Source organism: Octopus sinensis, linkage group LG3, assembly GCF_006345805.1.
Source record: "Octopus sinensis linkage group LG3, ASM634580v1, whole genome shotgun sequence".
In the NCBI taxonomy this organism is placed as follows: Eukaryota; Metazoa; Mollusca; class Cephalopoda; order Octopoda; family Octopodidae; genus Octopus; species Octopus sinensis.
Genome location: NC_042999.1, coordinates 44,314,407 through 44,340,715, shown reverse-complemented (window position 1 = coordinate 44,340,715; position 26,309 = coordinate 44,314,407). Strand labels below are relative to the sequence as shown.

General features: G+C 35.2%; 1 protein-coding gene and 1 non-coding gene across 4 annotated transcripts in view; one reads left to right on the top strand and one right to left on the bottom strand.

Annotated features, from left to right (window-relative positions):
• Positions 1 to 963: 963 nt before the first annotated feature.
• Positions 964 to 26,309, bottom strand: part of LOC115209086 (ubiquilin-1) — a 49,900-nt gene continuing 24,554 nt past the window's right edge. Inside the window, exons 5-14 of one of the 3 annotated variants that reach the window (XM_029777196.2) lie at positions 24,036 to 24,086; positions 21,904 to 21,981; positions 17,369 to 17,492; positions 15,224 to 15,400; positions 13,051 to 13,190; positions 11,428 to 11,511; positions 8,823 to 8,938; positions 6,453 to 6,864; positions 4,372 to 4,456; positions 964 to 3,491 (exon numbers count right to left, since the gene is read on the bottom strand). In XM_029777196.2, the coding sequence (XP_029633056.1) occupies positions 3,430 to 3,491; positions 4,372 to 4,456; positions 6,453 to 6,864; positions 8,823 to 8,938; positions 11,428 to 11,511; positions 13,051 to 13,190; positions 15,224 to 15,400; positions 17,369 to 17,492; positions 21,904 to 21,981; positions 24,036 to 24,086 (1,329 nt within the window). In that variant the 3' untranslated portion in view covers positions 964 to 3,429. The remainder of the gene's footprint in view (positions 3,492 to 4,371; positions 4,457 to 6,452; positions 6,865 to 8,822; positions 8,939 to 11,427; positions 11,512 to 13,050; positions 13,191 to 15,223; positions 15,401 to 17,368; positions 17,493 to 21,903; positions 21,982 to 24,035; positions 24,087 to 26,309) is intronic. The other 2 variants (XM_029777198.2, XM_029777197.2) reach the window with 2 other exon arrangements.
• Trnal-uag lies at positions 5,027 to 5,108 on the top strand. Its single transcript has one exon. It is a non-coding gene; the product is annotated as a tRNA-Leu (tRNA).

Here is a 26,309-nt window from a genome sequence, read left to right as displayed (position 1 = left end):
GCAGTTCTCATTCATGTTCCAGCTAGATCCTGGTAAATCTGGATTACACATTTTCATTCAACACTTGCTTCACACAATGATGAGGATAGAGGTTAACTTACAGTTAGTCAGCTCATCAGTAAATTAAGAGCAGTAACAGTCTTGACAAATGGGGAACATTGATTTGTTAAATACATTACAGCAAAACATGTCAGTATCTCTGTCCTTGGTTGCACCTGTTACTACTAAAGAATCCTTGGAGATAAAGCTGTAGACGCTAAAATTTCCAGAATGACTAATCCGTTGTTATATGGTGTTATTTTTCATCTATTTGAAGTGAAACTATTCAAACTTGTAATACAATGTTAACATTTCAAAAAATGTACAAAGTGCAAATTTAAGTGGGCCACCGATTGACCGAAACTTACCACTTCATGCAGTTACCTAATACTCATTTAATAAATGACAATGTGAAAGGGAAAAAAAATAATATTTTAAGCATACTTCATAAAATAGCAAAATAGACAATGCCAAAACAATTGTGAATTATTAAGCAAACTAATATTAAAAAAGAAATATGCATACAATACAAAGGATTTTAAACGATAATAAACTGAGTCAGTCAAGTGTGTGTCCATCTTACCAAATGTAACAGACAAGACAGACAACAAAAAGCAGGCACATATCTCTAGTAAAGAGTTAACAACTGAGGCTACCTTGCTTAATTGTTTATTACAATTGTTGGCTTCTCAAGTAAATTGCTCATGTATCACTATTTGGCTGGCAGAGATGGTCTTGTACAATTTGTACTAAAAGTAGCAATAATGATAATTATTATTACAGTAGTAATTAGAATGGATAACAATAGTAGTCAGGTATAGAGAATCAAAGACTGTTTTTACATGGGAAGGATTGGCTGTAATAGAGTTTAAAGGTCAAAACATTTTTAAAAGATACTTTGCAATGACTGAGAAAACATGTTCAAACCCTTTCAGTCATTTTTTATTCTAACTCTGAAGAACCAGAGCATCATTTTTCTATGTGGCTTGTTCATTTTTTTTCTCTTTTCTTTAGTTTTTTTTTTTCTTCTCACGTTCCCATTTCAACTCCAAGCCCAAATATGCTAATTCTACAAGAACTAAAACACTCCAATTTGAAACTTTGTACTTAACACAAAAAGCAATTTCCAAAACAATCCTGATTAACCCCCACAAAAAAAAAAGAAAAAAAAAAAAGAATTTTCCAATGTGAAGTCTTTTCTTTAATTTATCTCTCTTCAATTCTTAACAATTGTCAATATTGTTTCTATTTTACTTTTTTCTTTAGAAGAAAGTAATACTGTGTTTTTGTGTTTACTTTCAAAAGCTTACTCTTGTCTTTGAACTAAAATTCTAAAATCTTAATTTAGCTTCCTAATTTTTTTTTTTTATTCTTTCTTAAAAAAAAAAAAATCAGTGTACAGGAAAGATGCCTCAGAGCAGTCTTTCTTTTAATCTCCTTTCATTGGGATTTTTTTTCTCCAATCTGGTTGGGAAAATATGGAACAGGGAAAAGAGCAATGTTTCAGGTAAACAGTAATGGTGTTTATACATTGATTACACACAAAACCTGAGACCCTTGCACATACCTTTGTTTTTTATTTTTTTTTTTCATCTTCATCTTTCTCGTTTTAACCTTTTGAATACTGGATCTATGATGTTCTCAATTTACAGTACTCAAAAAGTCAATGGTTTGGTCAACAAAACCTAACATATTCAAACCTCACCCAATCCATCACTGCCACCATCAAAGTTCTTTTCCTTCATCAGTTCAAAGAAAAATGGAAAAATACAAATAAAACAAATTACAAAAAAAAATATTACCAAAGGAATATTTCTAGTTTCTTGACCCAAATGGTTATGATGGCAATTATTTATCTGGGTTTCTTTTATTTTAATACTGTGTATTCTTCTGCTAATGATGTTTGATTGCATAAATATGTTTTCAACTAATCTTCTAAATTTTTATAAGATTTAATATATTTTATTGCTCCAGTTCAAAGCTAATGCAATTTTCTGCAAATTAAAAAGGAGGAGTAGAAACTTGTCCAAGGCAGGAGTCCCATAGCTTTATTTTTGAAATTTTTCTTCTTTTATAAAATCAGCTGTCATTTTATCCAGTTTTTCTTTACTCCATTAAATTTTTTTTTTTTAATAAGACCGATCTTAAAGAAAGTATTCCTGTAATATAAAAGAATATGATTCAATAATAAGAGTTCATGTCCATGTCCATCTGTGTGAATGTATGCTTGCATGTGTGTATTTAAAAATATGATGTAAATGTTCATATTTGCAGTATAGTATATATATATCACAGGGAAATACCCAAGGACTATGCAGATTTGGATAAGAATCTGCTATGACACTTAAACTTCCTTCAGATCTAATTATTAAATATTTGTTTTCTAAGAAATAGCGGACAGATTTCATTGATTTAGGTGTTGGAGGAGGGGGTTAAAAAAAAAAAAGCAGTCTTCAAGATAACCACCTGTCGATGTCTCTCAAAAAGAGCTGGCTATAAAATTCTTTCGGGGGAGTCACACACTATTAGTGTAAGAGGAAATAAAGTAAAGCAGAAGCAACTAATTATCTGTCAAGCTAGCAGACCAATGATAAACCACTGAATTAGAGGTTGCATCAATATATTGGGGGAGGGGGAGAGAACAAACTGATCTTTTTTTTTTTTTGTCATTAGCCTGTTCATAAAAGGGCAGACAACTAAAATAAGAGATTTGTTAGAATTTAAGGGAGAAGAGAGAAAGGAAGAGAGAGAGAGAGAGAGAGAGAGAGTAAAAATTATAGATAAAGGGAAGTAAGAAAAATTGTGAAGAGACTTGGAAGGAAGTTAAGAAAACTGAGTTGTCTTTTCGTGCAGGTGTCCTCAGATTGGCAACAAACTGAAAAAGGGAATGGGACTTATCTTGGAGGGGATCAAACTAATAATAATAACAGCCGAAAGTAATTGTTAAATATAGATGCCTATGTGTGCGTGTGTGTATGTGTGTGTGCGTGTGTGTATGTGTGTGTTCGTGTGTGCGTGAGCAGAGAACAAAATGCATTCTTTTATAACACAGGTAACCTTGGTAACAGATGTCAAAATCATTGTTTATAAGATCAAGCCAGAGCAACAAGAACCCTTTTTTTTTTTCACCACCAGTTGTGGAAAGTAGAGCTGCTGTAATAGTAACAGCCCTTCTTTGTATTTGCTGTAGAAGTAGTAGAAGTAAGAGTATTATTAATAATAGTAGTAGTAGTAGTAGTTGCAGATGAATTGAGTTTCTTTTAATTAGTAGTCCTTTTTTTTTTTAATTTAAAATTTTCTGGAATTTGGAAAAGTTAAATTAACCAACAACAAAAGATGGAGAGACGGTGGTAGTGGTGGCAGTGGTGGTGAAGTTTATGTTGTTGCTCTTCATCTCTGTTGTAAAAGCCTGTCAATGGCAGCATTCACATCACCCAGGGTAGCGGTCAAAGCTGAAGAAGAAGAAAAAAAAAAGAATATTAAATATCAACCAACAAAAACAAACAATGATATCTAATACTGACAAAACTAAGAGAGGGGAGGTTATAATCAATATAACTGATCTGAAGGCGGCGAGCTGGCAGAAACAGTAGCACGCCGGGCGAAATGTGTAGCCGTATTTCGTCTGCCGTTACGTTCTGAGTTCAAGTACCAGTTACGCACTGGGATCGATGTAATCGATTTAATCCCTTTGTCTGTCCTTGTTTGTCCCCTCTGTGTTTAGCCCCTTGTGGGTAGTAAAGAAGTATATAATCAATATAACTGATCTCCAGCTGTACTGTCTGTATACCCAAACTATAGAGCCACACCCTCCCTGATGAAGCTGAACGAAGGAAAAGCAGAAACAACTCAACTATAGTGTAACATGTCTGGCCTTACTAAAACTTCTGCTTTGCCATTGTCCTTAATAAGAAAAAATACAGAGTCATATCTATGTATTCATTTGCTTAAGAGCAATTCCCACCCACTTTCATCGAATTGAGACAAGGTCTCAGAATGTGACACCTCACAGAGTAGACAATGAAAAACTTGGATAAATGGCAATCTGCTGAGTAGTGAACTTGCTCTGTGATATTGATATCAAACTTATTGAAAAATAAACACTGCACCATTTAGTCAAAAAAAATCAATATAAATACAAATTAAGTTTAAATAATAAATGAAGGGACCAAATCCACACCGGTATTTGAATTTGGAAAACTAGGTTAACTTAGATTTACATTAACCTTCGAATTTAGTTAGCCATCTAGAAATTTCAGAACCCAAACTAAAAGTCATGCAGTTATATACTTTTTGCAACACAGCTAACAGAAGTACACTTAGAAACACTACCTCTAATATTAGCTTCTCGATCCACAAATCCCATTGCTGCAAGCTGTTCCAATTGAGGTCCAAAGCGCTGATCAGGAGGTTGAACCTAGAAACAGAGATATATAAAATGTAACAAAAAAAAAAAAAGCAAGAATGAACAAGATAAAGGAAGGCAGGATAAGGCAGCGAGTGAGAAAGTTTTGTTTGGTAAAATGGAAACTGCAGGATCACATGGAGCAGCGCCCTGTGACTCCTATAAATGTACAACCGAAAACCCTAAAAAAGGGGCACCCAATGGGACAACCTAGATGAGATGAGGTGGTTTTTTTTAAGTGAAATCATAATCATGGCTGATGTTGGTGTCATTTTACCTTTCATCCTTTCAGTAACAATAAATTGAGTACCAGTTGCATACTGGGGTCGATGTAATTGACTGGTTCCCTCCCTCCCCAAAAATTTTGGACCTTGTGCCTAGAGTAGAAAAGAATAAAGCTGTCTCTGCTAAAAAATTCAAAGGTGAGCTCCATCAAGAGACAAATTCCATTTATTCCAAGAAATTGAAGATGAACAAAAAACAAAGGAAAAGAAAGCAGCAAAGAGCATAGTACATTCATTTCCTTCAATGTTAGTATTCATTGGACAGGAACTCTTTTGAGGTGGTACTTTACAACCAGATGGTAGCGTGGCCGAGTGGTCTAAGGCGCTGGTTTTAGGCACCAGTCTCTTCGGAGGCGTGGGTTCGAATCTCACTGCTGCCACAATATAATTCATAAGGCGGCGAAATGCGTAGCCATATTTCGTCTGGCGTTACGTTGTGAGTTCAAATTCCGCCGAGGTCGACTTTGCCTTTCATCCTTTCGGGGTCGATAAATTAAGTACCAGTTACGCACTGGGGTCGATGTAATCGACTTAATACCTATGTCTGTCCTTGTTTGTCCCCTTGTGGGTAATAAAGAAATAGGTACTTTACAACCAGATGATCTTCCTGTCATCAACCTTTACTTGTTTACAAGTATCATTTTTTTTTATTAAGTTCTTCAAAAGTACAGTGACTAGCCAAAGTGTGAACAAGAAATGTAAACAACATCTTTGGGAAAAGGGAAAAAAATTAAGAAAAGGTGAACAAAATTCCAAGAAAAACAAGTGTAAGAGTAAAAAAAAGAAGTGATTAAATAAAAAGAGGGGGAGATTTCCATAGTTTCAGTTTGATTCTACATATAATACACTGGTCAACTCAGAACTAAAGTAGAAGATGGTCTATTAAAAATTGTGGTAAGAGGGCTTAAACCAATGGTAGGAGTTTTATTAGAAAAATGCAATAATACCAAATTGGTTCTTGGGTAAGCTAACAACACCGAAAGCCTGAGTTCAATTGGGTAAAGCGCTGTAATTTCATGCAATGTCCCTTTGAGAGCGGTCCAGACTTCATATGACATCCAAGTGTCATTAAAAGTTGGAGTCCATGCAGGTTGGTGGTACATGATGGAACTTTGAAGCTCACCCTGGGGAAGTGCTACAGCTGGATGCTTCTTCTGGAGATGAACAGGCTACTGCTCTGTGCAGAGGAATACTATTTTGAACCATTGTTAATCGCTAACTACTGGGTTCAATATTCAACCACAATCAAAAACTATGCTATCACGATCATGTTTATGTGCCTCTTGGGCTTGCTCAGCTGAAGTCTGGCAGGTTCCAGTGCCTTTTGCAACTCACCAACTGGGGTTGGCGTCTAGGTTAGGATCAACCCTGCACCAATACGCCCACGTAAGCCAGATGTGGGTTCATGGATGCATAGCACTGTCCACATTTTAAAACCAGGACAGGCTGCAACCTATGGATATGGGACATGGAATGTCATCTACATACATTGCTTCATGATGGGCCTGAGACCACATATGGTAAATAAAAGAAAAAAGGCTCTCAGCCACAATGTTGCGCAGTGGGATGAACCCAAAATTACATAGCTGCAAAGCATATATACATTATAAAATATAGCCATGTATGCATATAATGTCAATGAAAGAAAGGTAATTATGAGTAATGCCAACAATTAACACACAACATTCAAGATCACTCCAAGAAATGAAATATAGAACACCTACCATTTGTCCTGTGCCGAGTAAACCACTAGTCATTGGATTATTTCCCATTTGACCACTGGCCATCATCTGTACCATTTGGGCCATCAAATTACTGAATGCATCAGCACTGGTATTACCACCAAGAGGGTTAGAATCCCCGCTGGCTGTGGTATTGGTGCCACCAGTTATATTAGGAGAAGTAGATGATGTGGTAGAAGTTGTGGTGGCGGGAGAGGAGGAGGTGTTCTCACCAGCAGTCGTAGCCGGCTTGTCAGATGAATTCACCGCAGAGCCAGCAGTAGCGGATGTGTTGGTGGCTTCTGTAGAAGTAGTGGTGGTGGTAGTGGAGGCGGTGGAGGAGGCTGTGGTTGTAGTAGAATCAGTACTACCAGTGGTTGTATTACTGGTAGTAGGAATTGAAAGACCAGTTAAACTGTAAGAGAAAAGTAAGATCAATATATTTTCAATAGAAATATTTAAAAAAAGTTTCAATATAAGTGCAGGCGTGGCTGCGTGGTAAAAAGCTTGCTTCCCAACCACAGGGTTCAGGATTCAGTCCCACTGCATGGCACCTTGGGCAAATGTCTTTTACTATAGCCTCAGCCCAACAAAAGCCTTGTGTGTATATATGTATGTATGTATGTGTGTGTTTGTCTGTGTTTGTCCCCACATCATCACTCGACAACTGGTGTTATTGTGTTTATGTGTCGGTAACTTAGCGGTTTGGCAAAAGAGACCTATAAAATAAGTGCCAGGCTTAAAAAATAATTCCTGGGATCGATTTGTTCGATTTAAAATCTTCCAAGGCAGTGCTCCAGCATTAACTCTTATGACCAGATTTCTAATAACAATACACTGCCTACCCTTTCTATATATTCAAAACCATTGTCAATTTAAATTATGGGCTTAGTAAAATAACTTTTCTTTTATGTTTAGCCCAAAGTATTTTTAGAGATATCTAGGACTACACTAAGGTGGAGAGTTGCCACAGTTATTAGAGCAATGGATAGCATGCTTTGCTATCCAAATCTGAGTGTTACGAGTTCAAATCCTGCCCAGCTTTTCATTCTTTCATAGTCAAAAAAAAAAAAATACTAATTCAGGCTGGCAGATTGGCAAAATACTTTATCTTTCAGCTCTCTGCAGTCTCAGATTTAGGTACAAGGCCAGCAATTTTGAGGGAGGAGATGAGTCGATGTAATCAACATCAGGGTTCAACTGATACTTATTTTATCAACCCACAAAGGATGAAAGACAAAAATCAACCTCAGTGGAATTTAAACTCAGAACATAAAAAGTTGGAAGAAATCCCGCTGAGCATTTCAACCAACGATTCAACTCATTACCTTGAAATAATTATTAATAATACAGATCACCATTTAACGAACTCAACCCATGCTAGCATGGAAAACGGATGTTAAACAATGATGATGATGATGACCTAAACCTTTAAAAACACAATCAACATTTTGATTGGTAGACATTGTGGTGTTTTATGTAGGTAAGTAGTTACAGACAGGTGGTATCAAAATCATAAGGTCCAGAGTTTGACCCAACAGTATAGCATCTAAGGAAAATATCTTTTACCATAGCCTTGTGAGTGAAGTTGGGTAGATGAAAATTTTGGCAGCATGCATACTAGACTGTACCAATAATTCAAAAGGTCAGCCTTGTGACACATTGTATCGTGTTGACTCAACTGTCTGTTGAATATTCAACCAATTGCATTATAATTCAACAAGCAAACAGTTCTGCTGACAAGACAACTGGAATACTTATCTCCATAGCTAACAGAGATTGATTTACTGTTAATAAGTGGATTCTTTACAATCATTTGTAATATTTTGAAATCAGTCACAAATGGATAATTCCTTCTTTAGTTTCTACAAATCATTATCATTTAACATCCATTTTCCATGCTGACATGGGCTGGATGGTTTGGCAGGAGCTGGCTAGTCGGAGAGCTGTCCAGGCCCTACAAATATGATTTTAAGTATTTCTTTAAAAAAAAGAAATTGAGAGATTATTTATAATAATGTTTCAAATTTTGGCACAAGGCCAGCAGTTTTTGAAGTGGAAGTCAATTACATCAACCCCAGTACTTGACTGGGGTTGATGTAATTGACCCAAATGGATGAAAGGCAAAGTCAACTTTAGCAGAATTTGGATTCAGGACATAAAAATGGATAAAATGTTGCTAAGCATTTGGCCTGGCATGCTAACAATCATTACCAGCTCACTGCCTAGAAATTACTTATAATAATAAAATTTGGAGAATTTTTTCTATTTCGTTTATCTCCAACAAATAGAAAATGAGATTAAAAATAGAACAAAATAAAGAAGACAGTCATGTTTAAATAGTTTGCTTTAGTTAAGAAAGCAAATGCATACCCTGGAAAAAGTCCAGGAGCTTCATTCTGTAACTGTTGCAAGGACTGCTGGATCTGCATTATAGCTTCTAAAGCCCGTGGGTTACTTATGAGGGTTTGCATCTGTGGGTTCTGCAACTGTAAAAGAAATTAATAAAATAAATTTTATTTCAACTTTTTAATTATTGTACTGCTTTTTCTCGGTAAATCTCCCAATCTTGTCATAAACTAGATATTTTCAGAAACATGCAGTTATTCCAGAATAAAAATCATAAAAATATAACTTTTCTATGAATTTCAATGAAACTTGGTGATAACATGTAATGATTGTTGGTGTATGATGTGAAATGTTATTTTATCTGTCATCGAGTTTTACCAGTTGTGATGCTGTTGTTACCTGCCCAGGTAAGTTGAATATATGTAATTTGCTTACAGGTATATATTTTCACATATCTACATGATATCAATTCCTGTCTCAAGAGCTGAATTTGTGCTCTAGTAATCTTTAATCTGGAAGTTGCACAACTATTAGCAAAAGCATTCCGAGATATAACTTAATCTCCCCCATTGATGTAATGAAAGTGATGTTGCTTAGTTGATGTGTATATCCTGTGCTCTCAATCCTGACAAAAAATCTTTCAGGAAGAAGTTGAAGAAACAACTCAAAATGCTTTGCTTCAAAGTTCAAGGATTTTGTAGGACCCATATTGCTATGGAAAGCATCGATACAATCACTCCTCCACTTCTGTTCATAATCAATAAATCCCAATATCACAATGACAATGAAATCTCTATTATTTTCTCTAAGTTTAAACTCTCTTTAATCAAATCATTAATTAACAAATAAATAAATAAATCATTAAAATCATTAACTCTTTTGTTATCTTTCTGCTGAAATACACTGCCTTTGTTTCAATTAATTTTGAAAATAACTAATTATTTTGGTGATCAAGAACAAATTAGCATAACATTTTGAGACAAGCTGTTAATTTAGATTGGTTTAAAACAGGAAGTTGGTATCAAGAGTTAATAGATAATAACACTAAATTCTAATTTGCAACTTGGAATATACCAACCATGATTAAAGTCATCTACATGTTGTCAACTTAATGCGACAGTCCCATAAAAGGGAAGAATGCTACTGTTATTTAGCCCTACGAAACACAGTTTCTTGTTGGACTTGATACATTTCCTGTGTCCTTATGTTTCAAAGTAGAGATAAGCACCTCCACCCAGCAAAGCCAGAGACTAGTTTCAGAGCCATTGCTCATCATCACTCTGGAGTAGCATGGCTTGCTAGCTCTCAATGCCCATCTGCCTTTGAAAACATATTTCAAGTGAAATACATTCACTGATTTTTGAAAATAGAAACAATATATTTCTAAATCTCACAGTATTCTTCCCTTTCATTGGACTGTCACATTAAGTTGACAACATACTATCGCTTTATCATGCTGCTATTGCATAAATCTCTCTCAGAGATTTAGAAATATATTATTTCTACCAACCATGATGTTAAAAAAAAAATCGAAGAAGAGAATAATGAAAAAAGAAAAAAATCCTTAAAGAAATTCACTGAATAAACACAAATACAAACAGAAAGTCTTTTTATCAGAAAATACTTTCTAAAAGAGTCTAAACTTTGTTTCTTGCAGAAAAAGTGCTTAGTTCTCATTTTTCAGTGCAAAACAACACTTTCTGAATACAGTTCAGTTCCCCATGACACTGATGGCTATTTGTGGTGCAGCATTTTAAGGGTTGATAGAGAATAGTTTGATTTCTTTATAAAGTAAAAAACTATTAAAGACATGTCCACCAAACTGTAAGCAGATATCGTGGTGGTACCTGGGGAGGGGTTATATAGCCTTAAATCTTCTCCCCCCAACAAAAGCAAAACCTATGATAAACATCCTATTCAGAAGAGAGGTGACATCCAACAATAATTTAACATTTCTGGGTTAGCACACCATACTTTGTGATGACAGCTACCAGAAAGTGGTGCTTTTAGACTCTACTCAATCTTCATTTCTGTCATACCTTTCAGTAGTGAATTGATTTTACCCCGTAGTAGTTATTTACAGTCAAGTGGACTTGACAATATCAAAGTTAAGTGATTTGGCCAGAGAAACAACAGTATTCAAAGACAGGAAACAAATCACTGACTAGTCTTATAGTTGGTTTCTTGTACCCTACTGAAACCAATAAAATTAGATACATATAAAAACATATATATTTCCTAAAAGGACTTAAAATGATTATACACTAGGAAGATTTTCAAATGATGAAATATTAGGATGTCTGTGCCTTAAAAAGCATTATTGAGACAAAGTAAACATCTACAACCAAGTTTCAAAACTGGGTAATCTACATGGCCCTGTTTGCAACAAATTTCTGCTCTACATTTACTAAAAATCAACAAGAGAGAAAAAAAAAGCTATTTACACATTTAGGCAGTCATTAACGAGATGCACAAATACTTGTAGCGACTTCAACAGCTTAATGAAAAGCTGGTTTTTTGTAGATATACTAATGTACATTTTTTAAAAAATCTAAGCAAAAATTAATAAATATAAATAAATATTCAATATTTATTTACAGAAGATTTGGGGAAAAGACAAGATATATACCTGATTCATCATGGTAGGAAGATACTGGTTAAATATATCTTGAAATTGGGGGTTGGCAGCAAATAATGGATTATTACCTAAAATCTGAAATAACAGTAATTATTATTATCATAATAATAATAATATAATCATCATTGATTACTGTCATCAGTTTATAAAAATTCTCATGCACTGAATTAAGAAGACATAGGTGACATACTCCTTATTCATATCTTTTCATATTCAGTATTGTCAGTTTATAGTGAGAAGAAGAGAAATCATTTCAACAATGCAAACTGATGTAAAACAAAATTAACAATGGCAGTATTTGATACCAGGACTCTCAAATTCTGAACTAGATTAAAAAGTAAACATATAACTTGGTCAAATTCATCTAACTCAAAATAGGGATTTCTAACTCAGAAAGAGATCAAGTGTAAAGGGGATGGAATGGGGGAAGAAGAAGAAATGGTATTGCTCCCATTCCTGAAACTCTACAGAGCTATCATCATTGTTAAGCAAAATCCTTTGTTACCAACAGAGATAACAGTTCCCTAAACTTTTTCCAATCTATTCTAAATCTAGCTAAATAAAAAAAAATCTTAAAATAAAGAACTAGACTCAAAAATTTACTATTGCATTTCTGACTTGCTACAATAACTATAATTCTTAAGAGTTACTATAGTGATACTAACTGTAGACTTAATGACTACCTGATATAGTAAGAAAAGACTTTACAGCTAAAATATGTCAAATTATTATTGATCAAGGAATATAGTAAGCATGTCAAAGACCTTAAAACCATTGTAGTTCATGTAATGAGATACACTGAAATATGTAAAAAGAATTCTATGGGCATTACACTCTTGAGAAATATATAAAAGTAACTCAATTAGTGAAAACAGGTTCATTACCCTTCTTTGCCTCACTAGTTCTCAGAATTCACAAGCACTGTCTGTACTGTTTAAAATTGAGAGGGACTTGGTACTTAGAACTACTTTACATAAAAATACAAAGTAAAACGTTTTTAATTACAAAACTATCACACTGTTTTTTTTTTCCTACCAAAAACAGTAATATTAATTTCTTAAATATGCCTGAAGAATTTAACAAGACACTTACTAAACCATAAATACTTATTTTCAAAACTCTTAGCAAACAGTTTTGAGTGTAGATTATTAAAATGATAAACTGAAAAGATGGGAATAGGAGATATGACATTCAAGCAAATCTCTGAATTATTATTCATGAAATTAAAAAGAAATGAACAGAATCCAGTATGGAAACTAGGTAATCAGATTCAATTCAATGAGATGGAGGATAGGATTATAATGCTAGCCTAAAATGCTGTTAGTAATATCAAATGGTATATATGAGAGGATAATGAGCATAGCATGTAACAAACATAGCATACATCACTTAGTTCTCTTGCTACTTACAGCAAAGAACTGTTTGTCATTATGGTATTTTCTGAAACATGAAATGAGCCATCAATACTGAAAAACTTTTGAAAACTTTCAACAAGTTGAAGGAGACAATTTTTATATAAAATTAACAGATGATGAAATAAATATGAAATTCATGACAGCAGAATTATTTTAAGCATGAATGATATATAGAAAAAAAAAAAAAATCAGTAAATACCTGCTGAGCCATATCAGGATTACTGGACATGGTTTGCATCATAGTTTGAATGTATGGAGCTTGCAACATATTCTGGATCAGTTGTGGATTCTGTGTCATTTGTGTTAGCAAACTCTGCATACCAGGCGTATTAAACATACCTGTATTGAAATTAAGACATTCAAACTAGAAATAAATTTACTTCAAATGAGTTCAATCCTACAAATGTGTGTGTGGATATATATGTATAAATGTCCAACCCATGCCATCATGGAAAATGGACGTTAAATGATGATGATATAATACACACATACACACAATAGCAAATCACGTAATCTTTTAAGAGAAAGCTGCTTGTGTGCGCATAAAAGAGGAGTGATTGAGAGAATGGGTGGTTGTACAGGTGGGTAGGCACACATGGGAACAAGCAAGTGTAAGATTGTGTGCATGAAAGTGAGTGACAGTGTATGGGGAAAGACAAGAATTTGTAATTAGAAAAGTGTTAACAAACATCATAAGTATAAAATGCAAGTAAAACTCATATCAAGTTATTTATAACTGGTTAGAAGTGTACAACAGACACATTAAATTAAATTAATGCCAATTGGAACACAAAAGTTCCACAAATAGTTTGTGTGCATTACTGTTAACAAAGTCTTCAAATTATTTTGTGATAAAAAAACTCCTTTCCTTCTTTACTATTGAAACACTCAGTGAAACTAAGTTCACTCAATGTAGAGACAGTTGCTATCAGAAATGTAATGCAGCCTTAATCATTTCCCAGCACTCATAACTGACTGGATTTTTAAACCCAAAGGGAAATTAAGAAAACAAATTTACAGTAAAATTCTCAATAATTAGAAGAATACTAGAAACACACTTACTTGTAAAGGGTAAAATTGTAGTTTTTGCTACAATTAGTAGTTACAAAATAAATTCATTTTTATTTATATTTGCTGTATTTCACTGTTTATGAATCTACTCATTCACTTATTTTGGGTATTTTTTTCCATCCTAGCATGAATTGGATCAGTTGCTAACTCTTAGCTATTTTTCAAGAAAGGGATTTATTATTATTCCCCTTGTCTTGATAAGTGCAGAATCAGTGGATTGATTTGTTGATGGAGAATGTTGTTTTCTTAATGTAGCTGTAGAATATGTGCATTCACACTGATACACACACATAAGCATGCAAATACAGACATGTGCACACATGTTAATCATCTGTACATTTTCTGTCTTTCAATTTTACTAACAAGGCATTGGTTGGCCCGAGAGGACAGAAGACATTTGACCAAAGTACCTCACAGTGAGATGGCACTCAAAACCACATGGTAACAAAGCAAACTCCATAACCATACAGGCAAGCCTGTACCTGATACATTTGTCATTAAATATCTTTATATATTTCAAAACATTTAAACAGACATAAACAATACAAAGCCAGATTATTAAAAAAGACGAAAATCTACGCTTTATTATCTTTAAAGAAAAAATTCATTATTCCTAAAACCACATGACTATTTCAGTGGCATTCTTAATTTTTCGTTAATTTAAATTCCCCCAAGAGTTTTAAAATGTCCAATAAAAAATGGGATATATATTTTCAGAAAAGCTGACCTCGTCATTTCATTTGTTTAGCACGAAACCAAAGACAGCGCAAATCATAAAAACCTATTTGTGCTGATAAATACTTTGTTCATATTAGATTATTTTGCTCAAAAACAAGATCTTCTTACCCAAAGACAGTCATGGCAATGGAGTTCAGAAGTTCACTTTACAACCACATCACTATGGATTCAGTCAAATTACATGGCACCCTGGTTAAGTGTTTACTATAGTCCCTGGTTGACCAACGCCTTGTGAGTGGAACTGGCAGACACAAGCCATATGGAAACCCATATGTGCATGCTTATCACTACCTAAGTGAAATGGTGATAAGGGGCTTCCAATTCTTGTTGACATTACAACCAGCTGTTCTGCACTTTAGATGACCAAAAAAATCTTACTTGAAGCATAAGGGTTGGAGACTAGCAGTCTCAAATAAGTCCTGATCTAACTAATGCTAATTCAGGAGAAATGGATGCAAAACAAATGAACATAATTATTACCAGAAAAATAACATAGGATAAAGACAACCATAAACTGAAAGATTCCATTGCTTTTTAACTAATAACCGTCAATGAATGCTTACCAAAAGGTCCACCAGCCAAGGGTGTTGATGAGTCCCCACTAGTGCTGTCAGTTTGAGTAGGACCACTCCCTCCTCCAGTAGTAGACCCACTACCACCTGCTGGTTTAGGGGTCCAAGGATTTGGCAAGGGGTCGTTATTTTCCCTCCCAACCTGCTCGTTGTTTTGGTTGCTCCCTCCTGAATATACAGAAACACAAAGCATTGTAATTAGTAAGTATAAAGTTAAATCATTGTATTTTTAATGAAGCAAAATCAACACAAAGAGTTTCATGCTTCTACTCTCTGTCAAAACTAGAACATTTTCCTTAGTGACATAGTAACACTGAGTACAATGATAAAATACTGGCTATCTTAAATTCCACAAATACAAAAATTCCGTCAGCTAATTAATTTTCAGTTACACACACACCATAAAAGTTAATGAAATATTATAGTTTATTTTAATTGTTAATTTCCAGTATATATTAAGAGCAGTAAGCAAGTTTAGCCCATATTTATAAATTGGGGTCAAATGAAGAATCAGTCTTTTTATGTGGTGTAAAAAATGCTCTATCATAAGGAAGTGTTCAGAATAGGATCACATGTTTTAATTGCTAAGTTTAGAGGAAACAGTTATATGAAATTTCACTTGTTTAGATTAATGAGTAGTAAAGTAGGAGCAGAAAATTGTTATGTGCATTCTTTATGTCAGAAGTAATAATGCTTGCATTTAAAAAGAAAGATGACTTTTTTTCTTTGCCCTTTTTCTTTTTACTGCTTAGTCAAGGAGCGATGGGTAGTGCTCATGACCATTAACATTTTTTTAGAGTTTCTGAAAATAAGAAAAGAGTATGTTCTCAAATTTTAGAACCCAGTCTGAATATTTTCAACAGAGCAAAATATTCTAAAGACACCCAATTCACCATCCTGAACTGATATCTTTATTTTATCAATCCAGAGAGGATTAAAGTCAAAACTGATCTTAGCAGAGAGCTGAATAAATACCTCAAGGGATTTTTGTCCCATGCTCTAACAACTACCCCAATTTGCCAATTGGAATAAAAGATAGAACTGCATTTGTGAGAGGGAAAACTATTCTGAAAATGATCATAATGAGATTTACTACATTGTATTTGTGGGTGGCAATAATCAAAGAATCAGTTAGCCATTTAAGTGCTGTAAGCTTATGCATTTGAGTTGCAACAGATTTTCCAAGAACAACAAAACATTCATCATAAGTCAAACAACCATGTTAGCTTTTGCAACAAAGCAATCAGGCACCTTCTAACCCAGTGGTACTCAACCATTTTTTTTACCTATGGTCCCCTTTGATTACTATTTTGTTCTAGTGGACCCCCATAGCCATTTGATGTTGAAAAATTAGTTTTATAGATGCTTCATTCAAAATTCTTATTGTTTTTCACACATTCACTTGTATTAAGTTGAACTATGTGTAAAACATTAGAGAAGGAAACCTGGCTGTTTCTTGCAATAAATACATCTAAAGCAAAATTTTTTAATGGACCCCTAATATACTGTGCATCCCCAATTTAGTACTTTGCTTGTATGAACCCCAAAAACTTTTATACAGATCTCCAGGGGTCATATGAACCCGGTTGAGAACCACTGATCTAATCTCTCAAAAAAAGGTTGGCATAAAGTGTCAGTATGCCAGTTACATTGTTATATTTATCTTGCCTGTCACACAAGATCTCCAATATTCCATAATACTTAAAACCCTGAGCATATAAAGATCATTTCATATTTTATTTTTGTTCATTTATCAGTTTCCACATAAGAATTTCTTAGCGTTATGATGCTTTTTGCCTTTTGGCCAGGATAGGGGGATGCGAGGGAAAAGGGAAACCACAGACTAATTTTGGTTTCAAATTTTGGCAGTAGGCCAGCAATTCTGGGGGAAGGCAAGTTGATTACATTGACTCATGCTCGAGTGGTACTTATTTTACCGACCCCAGAGAGACTGAATGGTGAAGTCAACTTCAGTGGAAATTGAACTCAGAATGTACAGACGGATGAAATGCCACTAAGCATTTTACCTGGTGTGCTTATGATTCTGCCAGCTCGCTGCCTTATATCATACAAATATTAGTAGCACATGATAAAGTGAAAAAAAAAAACAATTTTTTTTTTTTGATATTAACTTACCACCAGAGTTAGATACCAAAGAGACAAATGGGTTAGAGCCAAACCCCTCCTGTGCAGCATTCATCATAGGCTCTTGGATATCACGGTACATTCGCTGCAGAGCATTAAAACCTCCTGGAATACTCTTTAAAAAAGGAGAAAATCAAGTTAAGAGAACAATTAGGTTAACAAAATTTAGCAAAAATATCTGATAATAATAAATGCTACACTAACTTGCACTGACCATTTCTTACATTATATAATACAAAAATACAACTAAATTATTTTTTTCACACACTTAAAAATTTCACTTGTAAACAATTTACTAACTCCCAATCAATACAAATAACTCAAAAAACAATTTCATAATAGTGAGAAGAAAAAAAAAACACCAAGAGACAAAATAGTTGTCCAAGCAGAACACCGCTCACTATTTGCGTGTCATAGGAGGTGGCCCCATTGGCTACTACTACCTGACTTTTATCCTTCAGAAAGTCATGAAGCTATTCTCCCAATTTTCCAACTATGCCAAGATCACACAATTTGTGACACATCATTCCATGATCGACTTTATCAAAAGCCTTTACAAAGTCGAGATATATCACTTCCACATTTGAGTGGTTGAGCAACTGTTTCAGCACCCAGTCATAGTGTTGTAAGAGCTGAGTCAGGCAGCTTCTTCCTGGTTGGAAACCATGTTGGGGTATCAGGCAGCAAGTCATTTTCTTCAAGGAAGGCGATTAGTTTTCTTCTGATAGGTCTGCAGTTCTTGGCCTCCGCTCAGCTACCTCCTTTACGAATAGGGCATATTTTTATCCTCCTTCAGTTTTCTTGGAAGTTTGACAGTTGCAAGGAAGCTCTGAAAGAGGGACTACAGTGGTCTTGCTAGTACTCGCTTACATACTTTTAGAAGGATTGCTGGGAATCCATCAGGGCCAGTAGCTGAATTTGGGTTCATTTCATCTATAGCCCTTATTACATCGTCTTCCTTTATATTGATGTAATCGATCATCGTTGCTTCTGTTTTTATATCTGCAGCGGTAAAGAAGTCAGTTGGATTGCTGACTTGAAAGTGCCCTAGGGGTGGAGTGAAAATACTTTTGAATTGCTCATTGGATTTCCTGTGAGTATACCATCTTTTTCAAGGAGTGGCCCTATTCTGCAGTGCACCGAAGCTGTTTCTTTGGCAAACTTGTAGAAAGCTCTGGGGTTAGATTTTATATTGTCTATCGCCCAGGCTTCTTTGTCTGCTCTTAACTTTTCATGGGAGAGTTGCAGATTTTTTTCAATCTCCAGCAGTTGTATTTTCAAGCACGACTTTTCACTGCTTTCAATTTGTTTGTTTAGGAGATTTGAAACTTTTGTACACTGTCTCATAAGAATTTTCCTCTCCCTGGGGATTTTGTTCTTGTGTACTGTGGCCTTTCTCTCCAGGACACATTTGTAGCGTATGGCTTACATTACAGACATGTATTGTTGAAGTTTCATGTCTATGTCCAGTGAGGAGAGACATTTGGGCCAGTTTTGTTTGAGGATCTCTTTCTCAATTTGTTTCCAGTTCAAGCTGGAAAGATTCTGAGAGTTTCTTGTAGGCTGCATGTCCATGCTTTCCTTTGGCCCGTACATGATCAGCTCTACCATGTTGTGATCCGAGAGTAGCGTTGGTGTCACTTTCACATTATGGATGAGATCCATATTATTTGTGAAGCAGAGATCCAGTATGTTACCTGCCCTGGTTGGTTGGAGTACTATTTGTTCCATATACAAAGTGTTGATGAGGTTCAGGTGGGACTTCACCTGTCCTTGTTCGCATCATGTCATTCCTGGGAGAGAAAGCCCCTCAGGCCATCTGACATTGGGCAGATTGAAGTCTCCCATAAGAAGTACACTTATGTGTTGTTCTAATGTGACTAGAACTTCTATTTTTGTAAGGCAGTCTTCAAACTTGCCTACATGATTTGGAGCATCTGGAGGGCAATATGTAGCACATATAACATATATATCTTTTTACTCTTTCATTTTCCTCTTATTCTTTTACCCCCTCTTCTCCCATTATTCTATCCTATTACTCTGTTACCCTCTCACCCTGACTCCTCCTCCCTTGCTTACTTGCCTCCCACATGTCCATCGAGCATCTTTCTTCTAACTTGTGTTTCTTTCTTTCTCTCCTTTGTAGCTGAAACAAGGAAGATGTGTTCTTGTCCGTCTCCTGTCCAGGCTTAATTTACACGTTTGCCACCACAATCTCGTTTAGGCTTAGCAGCCCTTCCTGTTTGTTTTCACTGTCCTGTTTGTGTTACCAATTTTGACCCTCTGCAAAATCCCAGATTTTATTTAATTTGCTTTGCAGGAGCAACTGTTTTATAGAAAGCATATATTGTTGTTAAATGCTCGAAATACGAGAGTAGAAAAACAGCCAACAACTGATGAAGGGCTGTTCTTTATGTTGTTTGTCTTGTTTTCCATTTGTCATACGTTGTTCGAAAAAATAGTTTATATTCCATGTACTTCGTATTGTTTTGTTGTACACATTTCATGACGTCCTGCGCCCACATATGCATAAATATATATATATATATATATATATATATATATATATACACACATACACGTATAGATGTAAATATGTACATATGTGTATGTATATATGCATATATATTATTTACATCACACACACACACACACATATATATATATATATATATGTATATACACACACACACATTTGGGTGGGCCCAGGGAGAGTCACTATGCCAATATAATTAACACATGCACTGGTTCAGTTCCATTCCTTTATTATTAGTCAAATGATTAAACCCAACTGACTGTTTAATGTCCTGTTTGTTAAAAGATCTTTCGTTGCTTCTTGCAACCTTTTCAATGACTATTGATTTAGTCCATTATAGAGGCCGTGTTTGTCCATTTGAAATCTTGTGTGCATGCATGTGTGCACGTGCCAGTGTGCACACGTGCTTGTGTATGTATGCATGTATGTATTAAAATGGTTGCCAGTAGCAACAAGTGATTTCACAAAGAAAAAAAAAATTACAGTTAGTTGGATATTTAACCATCTGACTGATAAAGGAGTGGTATTGAACCAGTGCATGTGTTAAATATATTGGAGTAATGATTCTCCTTAGAGACAAAAAAATTTGTTTCAACATAGAAATTCACATAAAGAATCTTATAAACCATATATATACACACACACACACACACAAACTCTGCTGATAGACCAGTTACTGTAGTATTCATAACACGTATGAATGTGCTGTGTTAAAAACAATCACTATTGGAAGAAAAGTGGACCGGGCAATTTGAGTAGGACCAATTGTTCAGTTATTCAACATCCATTTTTTAGCAAGTTAGCCTGGTTTGGAGGAAGGGGACATATGTTACACAGCATTTTACATCTAAACGCCCTTCCTATTGCTAACCCATACCTGTTTTCAAGTAAGGGATTCTTTTTTTTATTCCAATCTCTTAGAAAGTGGAGTAAATGGGTGTAATGTCAGAAGGAATGTAAACATATCACCTTTACATACAGTGAAAAGTTCAGTATGGGAACGTCAACATTTGTATGCACACAAGCACATGCAATGAGCTTCCATACAACTTTCATCTATCAATTCCACTCACAAAACATTGATCAAGCCAGGACTACAGCAGAAGATACTTGCCCAAGGTATTGTATAGTAAGATTGAACCTGAAACCATTTAGCGGCAAAGCAGACTTCTTAATGACAGTTATGCCTGCACCTAGTTTTAATGTGATTTATTTCATTTGTCAGACTGTCATCTTTAGCCTAAATCTGAAAAATAAGTGTTCAACCACACATCAAGCCTGTTCCAACACCATTGCAGTCAAAATCACTCAAGCTGTGACTAGCTGGTCTATTTTCCTTTTAAGGCAATGTATATCTCAAACTATATTACACAAAACATGACCAATTTTGTTTTTAAATTAAAGAGTATTACTTTTGAAGGAAACTAGGCTGCTGTATCTAGTAGATTGAGTGACTATGTAGATTTTCCCCTCTATAGTGAGCAGTATAAAATAAAACATCTGACAATGTGCCAACTCTCCATATTTGGTTTTAATTACAATTCCTCTCAAAATCAATTATCCATAGCTATTTCTTGGTACTTATAAAAAACAATTATAAAAAGAAAATTATGGAAAAAAAAATCCTAATTAAATTTAGTCATACTTGTATCACCAAACCTCTTGGAAAAGGCTTTAACATCACAATCTTCATTGCCCTTCCCCATTATATAATGTAGCTAATTTGCTGTCAACTGATAATCTTAATAATCAATAGTATTATGAGGTGTGACTATTTTATCAGTATGTAAAATAGTTTTATCATTTTTTAAAAATTGGCAGTAAATTTGTTGTTTGCTATGTATTTTATATTTTGGGGGTTTTTCTTTCTTCAAATGACTATTGATGACTCATTTGAAAATTTCAAATCTCACCCTAAAATCAGTTATCCAGAGCTACTTATTGGTGCATACAAAATTGAGGTGGGGAGAGTCCTGAATAAACTACTTACTTCCAAATTACTCATAGCTCGATCTTGAGTTCTCATAAGCTCTTGCAACATGGCTGGGTTCCTTGCAAGTTCTAATGTCTGAAGATAAAAACATTCATCACAGTAAAAATAACTGAAAAACAAATGAAGCTGAACAGGAATTTTGTTGTTACGAAATAGAAAAAAGCCAACCATGTAATGTCATAAATGATTTTCTTCTTACTGTTCAAATAAGCCATTCCAAAATAATGACAATCATAAATACAATGAAAAACCTTAATTACATGTACAGGACAAACACTTATGTTAGTGATGCACACAGAAATGGAATGGTTTGGTAGGGACATTTGACCATGAGTGGAGATTCTTCAGCTACCATCAAATGATAGCATCAACTCTCTTAACTTCCTCTAGGTGGGTAACAATACTGAGTTGGGAAGAATAGGCATATTGTTGTCAGAGTAAGTGACAGAACAATTGAGTTTGGACAAGTCATAAGCTACATAGCAGCAACAATGATTTCTAGATAAGCACTACAATCAAGACAAATGAGCAAAAGAACTGTTTTAATGAGATTCTCTTGCAGACTTTGACAACAAATGATAGAAGCTTTATTATCATAGCTGTTCACTTTCATGGCCATGTCAGGTAACACCATGATGGATATTATAACTAATGTACATGGAAGGCTATGGATATTGTAACAGGAATGAAAAAGGAACCAATGCTTTTGAAGTTTTGTGATGCAAATGACCTGACCATTTGCATCAGAAACCCTCCAACGAATGTAGGTACAAAGAAGTACTACAGAAGGAGACAGAGCTAACCACATATAACAGAAGATATTGGGGGTGTCAACAAGACAACCTTCTGTGATCTACAGACCAGGTTCATGGATGGAGCAAGACTCCAGCCAAACAGGCGACAGTGGTGGAATGATACAGTAGAAAGAGCCATCAAAAGTAAGAGACAAATCCAGAATAACAGGAAGAAAGTTCAGGAGCAAAGTACAAAATCAAGGTGCCAGGTATACATAACAAAAACAGGAGTATAGAGTTACAGCTTTGCCAAAGTTCTGTGATGAAAGGATCAGAGGTACAAGATGTTTTGGACTGCAAGGTAACATGTTTTTATGAATCAAGATGTGGTTGGGGTAAAGTGTGTATGGTCTGAGAGGCAAACTTCATTACAGACATGGAAATGTTATGCAATATAGTGCACAGGTAGGTGTCTATCAGGGCTAAGTCCAGTACTTCTGTTTGTTATAGTTCTCCAGGTCATAAGTAGAGGGGGAGTTTTAAGAACAACTGTCTGTAGGAATACCTGTATGCTGATGACTTAGTTCTCATAGTTGGATCTCTTGAAGATTCAAGGAATTCCATATATGAAAGCAAAACCTACAATTAAGAGGCTAGCCAGCACTAAAGTTTTATTTAGTAGAAAAGAAAGCAAAATGCTAGACATTGAGAATGTGACCATTTTCAATATATGAAAATGAAATGGGTAGAAACTCCATGCAGGTTGATAGAGAAGGAAGTCTTCATTATGTAACAGATGCACAGTAGTTAGCATTAAGAACATCCATAAAAAATTCTTTCAAATGTTTTGACAGTTTGATAGGAGTCAATAGCTTCTATTATTTTAGATGATCTAATTTGCAACAAAGGTGGGTTTCTAAAAGCAAAGAAGAGGATTAAAAAAATTCAAAGAGCATTTACATCTGGCAACAAAATGATTGTCTACAAAGTTTGGAAAGAAATGAAGCAAGCATGCTCCAGTGGATGCATAATGTGCAGGAATGACAGCACAAATGAGTTGAGAGAAAACTAGGTGTATAAGAGAAATTTGATGTGTGCAAGAGAGAAGACGACACCGGTATGGACATGTGGTATATATAGAGGATAATGGTTTGAAAGAGAAGTGCCTAGTGTCCAAATAGAAGGAATCTGCAGAAAAAGAAGACCAAGACACAGAAAAGGTGCTGAAGCTGATCTCAAGAAGTTGTAGTTCCTGAAGGAGATTGTGCTACAAAATATGTGCACAATCCATGCAGGAATAGAAAGAAACAAATGTAAAATAGTGAAGATGCTTGGAAATGGAAACAATGAAAACATTTTTCACAATATCAAATACAAGAATCTGGAAGCACATACCTGTCTCATCAATTCAGGGTTATTCAACATATGTGTTATTTCAGGATTTCTCTGGAAAAAAAACCATAAAAATAGCAAATGTTTATTTGTCTTCCATAAAACACAAAACCTAAAGTTATAAGATTAATAAGTTGTTAATTGTATGTCCCAGATCTTAATATTTCTTTTTTTTACTTTAAAAAAATTATATTAACAGTAAGATAACACTGTTGTACATCAAATAGGGTTCAATTTTTCACTAGAGAAAACTAAAATTTGACTGAGTAAAATTTTCTCTGGCGAAAAACATCTCAATCTTCCTATTATAATGTATTAATTAGTGCCACCCCCTCTCCCCCAGATCATTCTTTACTAACATCTACCTCACTTCCTTAACACTGATTATCCATCACTTGCTTTCTCCTCCATCTGTGACCATGTAACTGCCATTTACCCAATGCTGCTACTATCTAACACATTAAATCCTTTTTTTTTTATCTCCCTACAGTTCTTCTGTAATCACACTCTCTATTTCCTCTATTGCTCATGGCACCCTGAATGAAGAGACCGAGTGCTAGTACTATGATAAAGTAAATCCAATACATCTTGTGAAGTGGTTGATCGACAAGTAGAGATATAACTGGGTTGAAGACATGACAACATTTTTAGTACTGGTGACACAACAATATGCATCCAGTACACTCTGCAAAGTGGATAATCGATGTGCATTCAGAATCTGACAACTTCTAACACTAGTACGACAAAAAATGCATTCAATATATTTTGTAAATGAGTAAGTAGGGCAAAAATAGTTATATGCGTATGGCACTGATCTACCAACATTTAATAAGTTCAAATCTGCTGTAAGCATTTTATGTTTCGAGTAAATATTTTATTTAATGTGCCTTAGTTCACCTAGCAGAGAAGAATATGTACTACATAACTGGAGAATACAAGCTATAATAGACTGACATCCTCAGATAAAAACCAAGGAAAAAATATATGGATTTATCTCTCTTCTTGAATTCCGCACTGACACTACAAAAAAAATTCACTATCATAAATCCTCTATGGATATATATATATAGGCTGAGTTTTTGCTGCTTCATAGTGCCCAATTCTATCTCATTATCAACCCGATCATTTCAATTATGTTACCCTATATCCCAAAAGGAATACTAACTGTGAAGGTAGTTTTTGAGTGGCAAATGCTCAGGAGCAATTAACACTGAAAATGTGCAGAAAACAGTATGAAGATAGGGAAAGCCCCCAGCCCATCAGGAATCACTGCAGAGATGCTCAAAATATCTGGCGGTGTCGGCTATAGTCTAGTCACACGAATAGTCAATCAGGTGACACATGAAGGTGTCATACCCAATGACTGGTGTAGCAGCACCATAGTGTCAACTAATACAAAGGTAAAGGTGATGCATTAGATACAAATAATTACAGAGGTATCAAGTTGTTGGATCAGGTAATGAAAGTCACGGAGAGGGTCATAGCCCAACTAATTAGGAAGAGAGTCAGTCCAAACGAGATGCAGTTTGGGTTTGTCCCAGGGAAAAGCACCACTGATGCTATATTTCTGGTAAGACAGTTGCAGGAGAAATACCTAGCCAAAGATAAACATCTGTACCTGGCTTTCATTGACATGGAGAAAGCCTTTGACAGGATCCCCCAATCCCTTATCTGATGATCAATGCAGAAACTAGGGATAGATGAGTGGTTAGTGAGAGCTGTACAAGTCATGTACAGGGATGCTGCCAGTAAGGTGAAGGTTGGCAACAAGTAGTGAAGAACTCCGGGTAGGAGTAGGGGTTCACCAAGAATCAGTCATCTGGCCCCTCTTATTCATCATAGTTCTCCAGGCAATAACAGAGGAAGTCAAGACAGGATGCCCCCCTGGGAGCTTCTCTATACTGATGACCTTGCTCTAATAGATGAGTCACTAAAAGAACTAGAGGAGAAGTTTCAGGTGTGGAAGCAAGGTCTAGGATCAAAGGGCTTTAGAGTCAATCTAGCAAAAACCAAAGTCTTTAATAAGTAGGAAGGCAGACAAACCACAAATCCCTTCAGGTAGATGGGCCTGCTCGATCTGTAGAAAAAGGCATAGGTAGAAACTCTATAAGATGTACCCGGTGTAAGCTATGGATACAAAAGGTGCAGCAATATCAAAGGAACACTAACTGTGAAGATAGTTTTTGTGTGGTAAATGCTCAGGGGCAATTAACACTGAAAATGTGCAAAAAACAGATTCCATCACATTCCAGAGGAAAAAACTAGAAGTAGTTGATG